This window comes from Rhinopithecus roxellana, chromosome 9 (assembly GCF_007565055.1).
Source record: "Rhinopithecus roxellana isolate Shanxi Qingling chromosome 9, ASM756505v1, whole genome shotgun sequence".
Taxonomy (NCBI): Eukaryota; Metazoa; Chordata; class Mammalia; order Primates; family Cercopithecidae; genus Rhinopithecus; species Rhinopithecus roxellana.
The window spans coordinates 106057813-106071596 of record NC_044557.1 but is presented as its reverse complement, the minus strand read 5'-3'; the positions used below and the strand labels follow the sequence as shown (position 1 = coordinate 106071596).

Below are 13784 nucleotides of genomic sequence, written 5' to 3'. Positions count from 1 at the left end.
TGAAAGTGCTGCCTTTATGGAGCGTAACTTGGAAGTACAACAAATAACTGCTTCTTATCTTTTTAAATACAGTTCAGTTTCTTTTACTTTGTAATTTGATATAATCACTAAATGTTTAAAAGTGAGACATCAGTTTCCTTTTGTATGTCATTCTTTATGATGGAGTCAAATAGCCAAAATGAAGAAAAAATATCTTTTACCTGATAAATAAATACAAACCATATGTTTGTTTCTTGAGTCATGCAACATTAGTGGATGCTCACGGTGGAGAGTGGGAGTTATTTTAGGTCAGCTCTGTTGGGAATAGGAGATGAGAGTGAGATGGACTTATGTGTATGTGTATGTATTTTGGTTAGAGTATTTTGATATTTCAGAATGGAACTAAATTATAATCTAGTACTTAGATTTTTTTTTTATAGTCTGTCCCTAATCACATTGATACTTGTAGAATGATTTAGGATAATCTCAAGTGTATTTAATAATAATGAGTTGTTCTTTGTAATTTAATGTGCATATTGTAAAATGCTATATTTTATTATGTTTAGGATCTTAAAACTTCAAGAGGTCTATTTGAAGAAATGAAGAAAACAGCAAACAACAATGCTGTACAGGTAAAGTTATTCCCAAGAAACTATATTCAATTAAATTGGTATTTTATTTCAGGGTTGCTCTGATGCCATTATATATGCAGCAATAATTAGTTACTGGTCTTTTTCAACTCTGTCCCTGTGAAAACTCTTTAAGAAACTTAATAATAGGCTTATATAGGCTGAGTATTTTATAGTATTTAATAGGTTAGTCTGTCAACAAAAGAGTTTCCAAAGTGATGCTAAGAAAGCAAAAGAAAAAATAAATTATCTGACGTGCTGGAAAAACCAATCCATTTTTGGTTAGTTATTTTCAAAGTTTAGTTTATTTGATTGACCATTTGAAACATATTTTCATATAAAGGTGAGAAAATGGAGCAGAATCTTCATTTCATTCAGTGAGGACGATATTATACTCAGTATTGAAAGTCCAACAAAAATGTTCTTCTATTACAAAATAAAATGTGTTTTTTAGTATAAGATTTCAGTATCTTCCTTTTTATTTTAACTTTTCTACCATGTTCTTTTGAAGTTTTTACAGTGTATTTTTCTATTACTTGTATTTTCAATAGAAATCTACTATAATCATATTTTTCTCCTCCTAGGTGATTGAATGGGTATTAGAAAAGACAACCAAGAAATGATACAGAATCATTCTTTTTAAGACAATTATAAATTGGATTGGGCTATTATTTGCTACTTTTTTAAGTTTGAAAATTATAAACAAATTTTAAACTTTATTCAAAGAATAGATGTTATATTTCTAAACATTTCATGAATATATATTCTATATTTGTATAGTTTTGGAGATGCTACATAAATGTATTTTTAATTAGATACATATTTTGTACAGTGTTACTATATTTTAATGTTAAAGTTATTTTTACATGTTTTAAAATGTTTACTCTTAGTTATTTAATTATTACAATAAACAATTTTTTTTTTTACTTTTTGGAATTCATGTCTTTGTTGTTAGGTGTACTAAGTTAGGCCGTGCATTTCTTAGATATAAGTAAGATACTGCCAATGGCTTTTCCCATGTGTTCCAACAACATAGTTTATTGGACTGCTCCCGATTTAGAGAGTATTGGCAAAAAAAATCCACACAGGCCTCAGTCCTGGAGCCACCATTGTTGGGCTATTAATGTTTATTTGGTAACAAAAATTAAGAAACAAGATAAATTGTGAAAATAAGGCATAATGAAAATGACACTAAGTACAGTCTCCCAGGAAAAAAAGTATCTTTTCCCGTGGTAGAAAATTTGGAAAATGCAGAAAATACAAAGAAGAATGAAAAATAATTACCAACATCCCCCCCTACTGTCTAGATATAACTGCTGTATTTTAAAAATATATGTAATTATTTTTTAAATATTTTCAAAATTGGAATCATATAATATGTTGTTATGCATATGTGTGTGTTGTGTGTGTGTTAATTTATAACCTGCTTTTCACATAATATGTTGTGAATTTATGTCATTATTTTAATAACTGCCTAATACAGATGAGCCACAGTTTGTTTAATCCCCCATTATTGGATGTAAAGATTCCGTTTTTCCCTGTAACACATAAAACTTTAATGAATCTTCCCAGTATGTCACTATTTTCCTAGTATACTTTTTTAGGAGGGGAATTTGTGGGTCTTAAGCTCTTTTGTAAATATTTTTAATTGCCCTCCTGAAAGACCAATATGTACTCCCATCAGCAGAGTCCCCATTTCCTTTTTTGATAACTGAAAATAGTAAGGGTGAATTTTTTTTAAACATGTTGGCATCTCTCTAATTGTTTATTTCTAGCTTTTGCCCATTTTTATTTTGAACTGTTTTTGACTTTTTCTTACTTGTTTATACATGTTATTATATATTAAGGATATTGACCCTTTGTCTTTTTGTTTATAGTATTCTGAGATTTTTAGTTTTTATGTAATCAAATCTGCCATCTTTATAGTTTCTTCCAACTAAAGAAATTTGCTTATCACATATGCTTTGCTTGCCTATGTTGAATTCAAAGTGAATGCTTTCAAGAAGCATTTCTAGGGTTCCATGAAATTGCTGATTTGAAATGTTCCTTTTTGTCTGAATTGTTCACTATCATAGGAATTGCAAGAGTGAGCCAATATTCGAAGATTCTATTAGGTTAGCAAAATTGTCTTTTGAAATGTTGTACCATGGCTGGGCATAGTGACTCATACCTGTAATCCCAGCACTTTGGGAGGTTGAGGCAGGAGGATTGCTTGAGGCTAGGAGTTCGAGACCAGCCTGAGCAACATAGTAAGACCCTATCTCTAAAAAAAATAAATTAGCTGCACATGGTGGCACATACCTGTAGCCACTTAGGAGGGGTCTTAAGCTACTTAGGAGGCAGAAGTGGGAGGATTGCTCGATCCTAGAAAGTCGAGGCTATAGTGAGCCATGATTTCACCACTATACTGCAGCCTGTGAGAAAGATCAAGACCCTATCTCAAAAGGAAAAAAATGCTGTACCGACAGGCGTTTTTAAATATAAATTTATTTAGTCACATTAATAAACATTTATAATATAAGAGGAGCCAGTTGGTTTTAAAGTACAACAGATTAGATCAGGCAATTTGAAAACATTCCTAGGAACACAGTAATAGTCATAGGAAAGAAAAACTCTCATAACCTCAATTTGCTGTTCTAAAAATGGGGTAAATAATGCTGACTTCACAGGGATCACGAAAAGATGATAATCATGGCTAACATTTGTGGAGCACTATGTGACAGACATTATCTTAATCATTTTACATTATCTCATTGCAGCCATATTAGGTAGCTATTTCCCATTTTATAGATAAGAAATTAAATGTCATATCCAGGATCACATAGCTGAGCAACTACAGAGCCAAAATGAGAACTTGTATTTCTTGAACCACACTGCTTATCCAAACATAGAATCTCTGCAAGTATTGGTGTATCCATTTTTTTGTTTTTATTCTTTTCTTCCAAGGATCCTGGTTTTCTGCCGTACTTAATAATATACATTAAAACAAGTTTGAAGATAACCTGTAAGCCTGATACCATTTAAAATATTTCTTTTGTAAATATGCTGGATAAAGTTTTGTAATGCTGCTTGAAATTTAGCATATGTAAATTATGTCAGTTAACCTGATTGAAAGCAAAAGTATAAATGAAAAAACTAAATTGATGTAACCACTTATTAAAAGGACATACGATAGCCAAATAACTTTGTAGCAAAAGAACAAAGTTGGGAGACTTGTTTCTTTGCTTCAAGACTTACTATAAAGTTACAGTAATGAAGACAATTTGCTATTGGAATTAGAATAAGCATATAGGTCAATGGGACAGAATAAAAGCTTATAGGTATGCCTATATATCAAACTTGTCATTGAAGGAAAAAACGTCTTTTAAAAAATTGAACTTGAATAAGGGAATATCCAGCCATATGGAAAAATAAGTTACCTTCAACCATAACCTCCTGCCATTTGCAACTATTCGTGTGATATGGATCATAATTTTATATTTAAAGTCCAAAACCATAAAACCTATAGAAGAAAACAGAAAAAGCTTCATCACTCTTGGAATAGAACAAGGATTTCTTTGAAAGGACACAAAAAGTACAAACCATAAAATTAAAAAAAATAAATTTTACTTCAAAATCTAAAAGCTGCTCTTGGAAAGGCACCACTAGGAGAGTGAAAATGTAACCCACAGACTGGGAGAAATTATTTGCAATGCATATATCTGACAAAGGACTTTTATCTAGATTATGTGAAGCACACTTACAGCTTAATGATAAGACATAACCCAGGCCGGGCGCGGTGGCTCAAGCCTGTCATCCCAGCACTTTGGGAGGCCGAGACGGGCGGATCACGAGGTCAGGAGATCGAGACCATCCTGGCTAACACGGTGAAACCCCGTCTCTACTAAAAAATACAAAAAATTAGCCGGGCGACGGGGCGGGCGCCTGTAGTCCCAGCTACTTGGGAGGCTGAGACAGGAGAATGGCGTGAACCCGGGAGGCGGAGCTTGCAGTGAGCTGAGAGCCGGCCACTGCACTCCAGCCTGGGCAGCAGAGCAAGACTCCATCTCAAAAAAAAAAAAAAAAAAAAAAAAAAAAAAAGACATAACCCAATTTTTTAAAAATAGGCAAAATATTTGAAAAAAAATTTCACACAAGAGGACACAGGAATGGCAATAAGCACATGAAAAGATGCTCAACATCATCAGTCATCAAAGGAATGCAAATTAAAACCATAATAAGATGCCTCTAAACACCAACTAGAATGAATACAATTTTGAAATAGACTATACCATGTCTTGGCGACTACATGATGCATTTGGAAATCTCTTTTTATTTGTGGGTGGGGGTGGAAGAGGGTCTTGCTCTGTTGCCTAGGCTGGAGTGCAGTGGCAGGATCACAGCTCACTGGAGCCTTGACCTCCTTGGCTCAAACAATTCCAAGTAGCTTCCTGGGTAGCTGGGATTATAGGCAAGCACTGCCTTGCCTGTACTTTTTTCTTTCTTTCTTTCTTTTTTTTTTTGTAGAGATGTGGTCTTGATATGTTGCCTAGGGTGGTCTTGAACTCCTGGCCTCAAGCAGTCCTCCTGCCTCAGCCTCCCAAAGTGCTGGGATTACAAACATTAACCACCTCAACCATTTGAGGCCATTTGTTTGGGAAACAGGGAGTCACTGGGCCCAGGTAGCTCAGATGTGTTACGTAGTGGTGGTACATTTAGCAAACTGTTGCCTAAATAGCCCAGAAAAGAGAAATTCTACCTAATGGACTCATGGATCTAATTAAGGATATTTCCAGACAGTGTTGGAAGTATCAACGGCCATTTATTTGTTTAGCTGAATATGATAAGGTACAGGAAAAGATAAACGAATTTCAAGAAATGTTCAGTTTTCTAGCAGAATTTAGAGGAGATATGAAGGGCTTAGGATATTCTGGGTTGGAAAATAAAATTATTTTCCACTTTCAGTATCTCCAACGGTAAAAAATTTTCTAAGGCAGAAATAGCCTCAGAAAAAGAATCAAGCCAAAGGTGTGACTATATAATCCTCTATTAAGACATTTGAAATACTTAATGATTTAAAAGTAGACCCTCTCAGCTAGACAAAGGGCTTCTAAGAATCTAAAGGGTAGTGTTTCACAGCACCTGACACTGTCAATAAAGAGAGACCTGTTGTGAAAAGAATGGTATGGCTGTCATCAATAGATTAGACTATAACTTGATACACAGAAAACCCACAAAGTCTCTTTTAGTTGAAATGTAATCATATACACTAGACTTCACCCTTTAAAGTGTATAATTCAGTGGTTTTAGTACACTCACAAAGTGTGCAGTCATCACCCGCATCTAATTCCAGAACATTTCATCACTCCAAATGGAAACCCCGTATCTGTTAGTGGTATTTCTTATTTGTCTTTCCGCCATTCCCTAGCAACCACTAATCTACATTTTTTTCCCTTCAGCTTTAATGAGGTATAATTAACAAATTAAAATTGTACATATTCAAAGTGTACAACATGATGATTTGATATACATATACATTGTGAAACGATTACCACAATCTGACATATCCATCATCACACATTGGGGTGTGTGTGTGGGGGGGGGGGGGAGGCGGTGAGGACATTGGTCATTAATCTGCTTTCTGTCCCTATGGATTTGCCTATTCTAGGACATTTCATATAAATTGACTCATACAGTATATGTAATATATGGCCTTTTGTGTCTGGCTTCTTTGACTTAGCATAAGGTTTTTGAAGTTCGTGTTGTAACATGTATCAGTTCTTCATCCCTTTTTTATAGCTGAATAATGTATGAATCTGCTACATTTTGTTTATCCATTTATCAGTTGATGGGCATTTGGGTTGATTCCTTTTTTGGTATTATTAATAATGCTATGAATATTTGCATACAAGTTTGCACATGAGCAAATGTTTTCTGTTATCTTGGGTTTATATGCCTAAGAGTGGAATTGCTGGGATATATGGTGACTCCATGGTTAAGTTTTTGAGAAAATGACAGACTGTTTTCCAAAGTAGCTATACCACTTGACATTCCCACCAGCAATGGATGAGGGTTCTGGTTTCTCCACATTTTGCCAGCACTCGTCTTTTTTCGCAAGAGAATGATATGAAGTAGTATCTCACTGTGATTTTGATTTGCATGTACCTGATAACTAATGATGTTAAGCATCTTTTCATGTGTTTTCTGGCCACTTACATATCTTATTTGAAGAAATGTTCAGTCAGATCTTTTGACCTTTCTTTAATTGGGTTATTTGTCTTTTATTGAATTGTAAGACTTCTTTATATATTCTGGATTCTAGTTTCCAATCGGATATACGATTTGCAAATATTTACTCCCATTCTGAGAGTTTTTTACTTTTTAGTTTAGCCCCTGAATTTGTCTGTGACCCATTTTGACTTAATTTTTGTATAGACTTAATTTTGTGAAGGGATATAGCTTCTTTCCTTTGCATATAGACATCCTGTTGTTCCAGCACTATTTAGTGAAAAGAGTATTCTTTCCCCATTGAATTTTCTTGGCACCAGAAATCTCAGAAAATTGTAAGAACATTGTATCAAACTGAAAAGAGAGAGACCTCCAAATTTCAATGGACAAGAAGCAGGATAAGAAAACTAATCAGTTGCATCCTTGGACTACAGTAAGTCCTCAAGTCATCAGTAGGTTCTTGGAAACTGCAACTTTAAGCAAAATCACATACAGAAGATCTCGAATAAAGTCGTCCAATCCTAGTTGGATTTCAGAATTACTGTGAACTAGTGACTAGTCCCATCTCTTGCAGTTATCCTGTCTCTGCCTCATCATTGTATTTTGGATGTATGGAAGGCAGTTAACTTTGTTTCTGTAGGTCACGATATTGTAGATTTTAAGAAGCCACACCCTAAGAGAGTTATCCCTACCAGATGATCATGAAATATTGACTTTAGCCTGTATTAATTATTTTTCATGTGGAATGAATGAAAATAATTGTGTCCAGAGGGTAAAATATGGTCAAATATAGCCACAAAGCTTTGAGCTCCTCTCACCAAGAGATGGAATCTGTTCCCCTAGTCCTTGCATCTGAGCTGCCAATGTGACTTTGACCGGTAGAATGTGGCATAAATGACATGCTATGAGCTGGAACTTAGGCCTTGAGGACCTCGTAGCTTCTCTTTTGCTCCTGTAGAACCTTGTCCTGCATATAAGGGGGCCACGTGAGAGAACTAGTCTAGCCTATGAGAAGGTGAGAGGCCATATGGAAGAGAACAGAAGTTCCCTGACAGCCACGCCAGCTGCCAGGCATGTGAGTGAGGCATCTGGGATCTTCAGCCTAGCACATGCTCCAGATAAATAGAGCCACATTAGTGAGCCCAGGCAAAACCAGTAAAGAGCTGCCCAGGCAACCCTCAAAATAATGAGAAATAATATGTTGCAGTGTTCTAAGCCACTAGGTTGTGAGGTAGCTTGTTGTACATAAACATTAGCTTCCACTCACATCCAAAAATTCATTGAGAGGCCAAGTGCAAGAAAGAAAGTTTCAAAAACTTCATTTATTAAGGCCTTAGTTTGAAGGCCATAGTTGAAGATAAAGGAAATTGCTTACTTTTTGGACTGCATTTCCCTTTTTCATGAGACCCAGAAAACTTACAGAGGAAGAAGTTCCTTACTCTCTTGTGCAGGTGAGAATTAGGAAGCAGGAGAGCTACAATTCATTAATGAGGCATTATTCTTAGTGTTTCCTGGAATTGCCTTTGAGTTCTTGGAAGTAAATAGGCTTTATTCATCCAAATAATTATACAGGAAAGTTGCTGAAAATATCACCGGCTTTGATTCTTGTGAAGAACAACGTTTTCTTTCAACATTCCCAGGCCCTGGTCCAAGCCAAGGCAGAATCACAGCCGTGAGAGCAGGAGTGTCTCCACCTCTGAGATCAGAGTCAGCGGGAGGGGCTTTGTCCATGGGATGCCTTTTCCTGACCACGCTTCCAACAGGCAATGGATGGTCTGATTGTGTGTCAGTTTCCTATCCTGCCTCTTGTCCCCGTAGGGCTTTCTTATGTTTCACCATCTCCCGCCTCTACCCAGCTCTTCTTGCTGTGACACTGAGCAATGTTCCCTCTGTGGACTCTTACACCCTTCCAAGAAAAAGCCTCATTTATGTAGAAGGAAAAAAATAATAGAGAATAAAAGTCCAAAAGAGAGGTTCCTGCGGCTTTTCTGTTATCATTCAAATGTGATTCCATACTCTCCTTGGACATGGTTTAGTCATTTTAATGAGGTATTAGACTTGCTTCCCCCAGTGAAATCAAATTTAATGTAATTTAGAGGACTGTAGGTGACATGATAATTGATTTCTGGTCACATATTCAAATAGTTCTATTATTCAGGATTTTATAGACAGGTTAAATATATTACTCATCATATCGGAACATTAGTCATAAAAAAACCTTTTTTAAAAGGGAATTTTGAAATGCACAGTTAAGAAGTTCATGTAATCTAGAAGGGTATTAAGGTCATACCCATCATCCCTAGTCCCATTTCTCAGCAGTAACGGATAGTAAGAGGCCTTTTTAAATGTATCTTTCCAGACATTTTAATACATGTACAAGCATATTATATGTGTCCATTGTTTCTCAACTAATCAGGCCCAAACACCCCTTCTATACGCAGTACTTTTAATGTCTCCTTCGCTGTCACAAGGTGGAATTCATAAATAATGGTCTTAGGCCAAGCTTCCTAGAAAGCAAAATCGGAGGCAAGGATTTGTGCTGCTGCTTTATTTGGGAGACACGGAGATGATGAAAAAAGGGGGGAAAAGGCAGGGAAGGCAGGAAAGCAAGGCAAGGTGACATTAGTGCTCATGAGGCCCAGAGAGACACAGTCAACCACTAAGTCAGCATCTTCTCAGTCACATGGGATGTCTCTCAGGATAGAGGGTGTACAGAGAAAGCATGCCTCACACAAGTACATAAAAAGAGGAAGAAGAGGCTGGGTGCAGTGGGTCACGCCTGTAATGTCATTACTTTGGGAGGCCGAGGGAGGCAGATCACTTGAGGTCAGGAGTTTGAGACCAGCCTGGCCAACATGGTGAAACCCTGTGTCTATTAAAAAACACACACACAAAAATTAGGTGGGGGTGGTGGCGTCTGCCTGTAATCCCAGCTACCTGGGAGGCTGAGCAGGAGAATAGCTTGAACCTAAGAGGTGAAAGAGATGCAATGACCTGAGATTGCACCACTGCACTCCAGCCTGGGTGACAGAGTGAGATTCTGGTCTCAAAAAAAAAAAAAAGAGGAAGAAGAGGATTATTTATTTGTGCTGGCTCCTCCTTGTGACTGACTCCTGTTTGACCCCACAAAGATTTAAATCCCCTATAGTTCTGCCTTGCTCAGATTATGACCCAGCAGCTGCTCTGGAATCCAGCTCCTGTGCCCTGCAGTGTGCTGTCCATCCAAGTCTGGAATTGATGATAGAACTCAGAAATTGAAGTATGTGTCTCCTTTGCCTGGCTGCCTGGCAGCCACCAAACAGAGATGGGAGGGGAGGCAACATTTCCAGGCAAGCAATTGGTTGGCTCTAAGTGGCTAAACACTTAGGTCAAGCAGACCCAGCTATGGTGGTGCCTAAGGTTGGGTAAACAGCTGGAAGTTTAGGAGACGCCATGATGGCACTGAAGGAATCTGAGGATATACATAGGATGTGTCCTATACAGTAATCTAACCTATACATACTTAGGCTCTTAAAAATTGCTATCTCTTAACCATAAGGTAAAATTATTGGAAAAGCAAAGTAATTATAATAAAACTATGCATTTCAATATGGAGATGCTGGATTATGACTACACTAAAAGACAAAATGAAGTAGTCAGATGTTTGACTTTCTCACCAATTAGCCATGACTGAAGTGATGCTAAGTCAGTTGTTTGTAACTCAAGTACCACACAGACTTGTTTTTATAAAATGTTAATACCTTTTGATAATGACCTGAGCAAAACGAAACACAATCTTTTTTTCATATATATGGTAGTTGTATAGCTAGAAAAGTCAGAATATATTGAATCTGTCAGAATGTTTTCATACATAAAAGGTAGTCAGGGTCTAGGCTTGGATTATCAAATAGGTTTTTCACCAACACAAATAACCCAGGACACTCAAAAATTGTGTGGGAAATGGTACCATTGGATGTAGGGCTGTCATTAGCATTATATCTATGAACTCTGGGTCGTGTTCATTAAATGCCAATAATGTGCCACCTTCCCCCAGTTACTGTGACAACCAAATAGCATTACCACAGACTTCCAAAATGCCCCCATGGGGTATGTGGAGGGTGTACTTTGACTCTTCTGGAGAGCCATTTAAAAACACAAAAGGTGGGAGATATGCACCTCGCAGAGCTCGCACTTAGAGATTTTGTCCGTATTAGCACTTAAAGATGGACCATTCTTTTTAACAGTTGCAGAATGTTCAAGCATACCTCTGTGCCAGGATTTATTTAGCTAGTGATGGTCACATTGACTTTTTCAATGGTCTTATTGCAAGCAACGCTGCAGAGATGATCTTTAGACAGTCGCCTTTGTGCACTCATACAGTTATATCTCTAAATTCCCACAAGTCAAAAGGTACATATATTTTTAAATTTGTGTAGATATTGCCAAATTGCCCTCTCAATTATTGCAAGATATCTTACCACTAAGTATTTTAGAAGGTTTTAATCTTGGTAACTGTAGTTCTTTAAAGATGAAAATGAACTTTAAATGCTCTATTGAAAACTATTTTCAGATCATTTTATATTACTTAGTAGTTTCCAGCCTTGACTTGTCTTTTTATATAGGATATTCACGTGGACAGGAAATTGGACTTCCAGTATTTTCTAGGGTAGAACCATGGTCATGACTGAAAGTTAGGCAGACAGAAATTTGTTTTGTTTTGTTTTGTTTTGTTTTAAAGATGGAGTCTCGCTATTTTATCCAGGCTGGTCTCAAACTCTCAAACTCCTGGCCTCAAGTGATCCTCTGACCTAACGTTTTCTTTCAACATTCCCAGGCCATGGTCCAAGCCAAGGCAGAATCACAGCCATGAGGCCAAGCATGAGAGTAGGAGTGTGTCTACCTCTGAGATCAGGGTCAGCGGGAGGGGCTTTGTCCATGGGATGCCTTTCCCTGACCACGCTGCCAACAGGCAATGGATGGTCTGATTGTGTGTCAGTTTCCTATCCTGCCTCTTGTCCCCATAGGGCTTTCTTATTTTTCACCATCTCCCACTTCTGCCACAAGTTTTGGCTCTAACAATATAAGAACTTTCAAACATCTCTACCCATCCAGCAATGGAATGACCTACCCGGGGAGATGAGGTACTTCTCTCCCATACCTGGAAATTTTCAATTTCAGGCTGGATGAATAATTTCAAGGGATGTTCAGGAAGAGATTCCTGAGTTTAATGGAATATTGTACAAGTTCAGTGTTTCCAAAGATGTAGTACCTGGGCCATAGTGTATGTGTGGGATGACTTTAAGTGGTACAAATTTTAAAAAGTTTTAATTGGTTTATATTCAAAAAGTTTCAATTGGTTTATATTCATTTTTATATGTCTATACAATGTTGCTACATTACTAGCAAATCATATACCTTAAGTTAGTACTGTTGAAATAATAGGGTCAAGAAAACTTTTTACAGTTTGAATCTTCTGGAAACATCAAAGAACGACTGTCCTTGCCATCCACACTACAACAAAAACTTCGGGACCTTGAGCTTTAGGTTCATGGTCTTGCAACTGAGAAGGGTCCCGCCACACTTTTGGAACTGTGCACCTATTGGAACCCCTGAGAGACCATCAAGCTTCAGGTGATCATGCAACAAAGGCTCCAGCCAGTTCCAGGTGAAGACATCGCCCCTGGCCATCAAGAAACTACCCTGCCTCCACTAGATAGAGCAGCGCGAGAGTTCCGTGATTCGCAATAGGTAGAGACTCCGCCTCAAGTCAGCATGAAGCAGTTACAGAAAAAAACACCATCGGTCCCTCTGCCTCCCGTAAAGATTTATGAGGATCACATCTCTAAGTGGAGAGATGAGTCTGGAGGCAGGGAACGTAAGGCTAATTCACAGTTCAGCTATAACAGGAAATAGCCTGTCCATAGGGCACACACCTTGTAACTTTACTTCATCCTCTTCATTTACATAGGGCATACCCCAAGTAGAGGGTATTTAAACTCACAAAAACTCTGCAACAGAGCCTTTGACTCCCTATGCTCAGGCCTACACTGTGGAGTGTACTTTCGTTTTCAATAAAGCCCTTCATTCCTTCAAAAAAAAAAAAAAAAAGAAAGAAATAATAAACTTTGGGCTAAAATGGTTGATAGCCTCTAAGATCTCTTCAAAATTGTGATTCTATGGTTCTAAATTTAATCTTAATATTACTAAAGTTTCAACTAGTAAAAAGACTTTGAAACCCCAGTCCATGATATTTATTACAAGCAACTTAAACACAAATCAAATGTTAGTACAACAGAGAAATTGTGTATTTGGAGCTTGGTGTATGTGTCAAATCCCATGAAAACTTAGTTAAAAATGGGAGCCCTAAGCCCTAGGTGAAGACCCATCCTGAAACTATATTCAACTTAATAATTTGGGGACAATATTAATATTCTAGGGATCTGTTAAACTTTGCTGCAATGGGAAAAAGAAAAAACACTTTTTTTTTTTTTTTTTTCCCGAGATGGAGTCTTGCTCTTGTCACCTAGGCTGGAGTGCAATGGCATGATCTCGGCTCCCTGCAACCTCCGCTTCCTTGGTTCAAGCGATTCTCCTGCCTCAGCCTCCTGAGTAGCTGGGATTATAGGCATATGCCACCAGGCCTGGCTAATTTTTGCATTTTTAGGAGAGACAGGGTTTCATCATGTTGGCCAGGCTGGTCTCAAACTCCTGACCTCAGGTGATCTGCCCGCCTCGGCCTCCCAAAGTGCTGGGATTACAGGCGTGAGCCACCGTGCCCGGCCAAACCTATATATTTTTAAATGAATTCAGAAAAGTAAAAATAAGTGAACACACAAACATGTTGCTGGTGGCATCCCCCTTATCCTTCAGCACTTGATGGAAGAGAATAGCAAGACTTGCCTCCCATGCTCTTCTATGAGTATTGTAAAACCACTGTTCAGGTCACCCTATTGTATATTTAGAATATAATATAAACTTCTGCACTGGAAA

General features: G+C 37.5%; 1 protein-coding gene across 1 annotated transcript in view; it reads left to right on the top strand.

The window, feature by feature from the left end:
- Positions 1-1533, top strand: part of MTBP (MDM2 binding protein) — an 80648-nt gene extending 79115 nt beyond the window's left edge. The window contains exons 21-22 of the mRNA XM_010381471.1: positions 546-611; positions 1193-1533. Coding sequence (XP_010379773.1) covers positions 546-611; positions 1193-1231 — 105 coding nt within the window. The 3' untranslated portion in view covers positions 1232-1533. The remainder of the gene's footprint in view (positions 1-545; positions 612-1192) is intronic.
- Positions 1534-13784: the final 12251 nt, after the last annotated feature.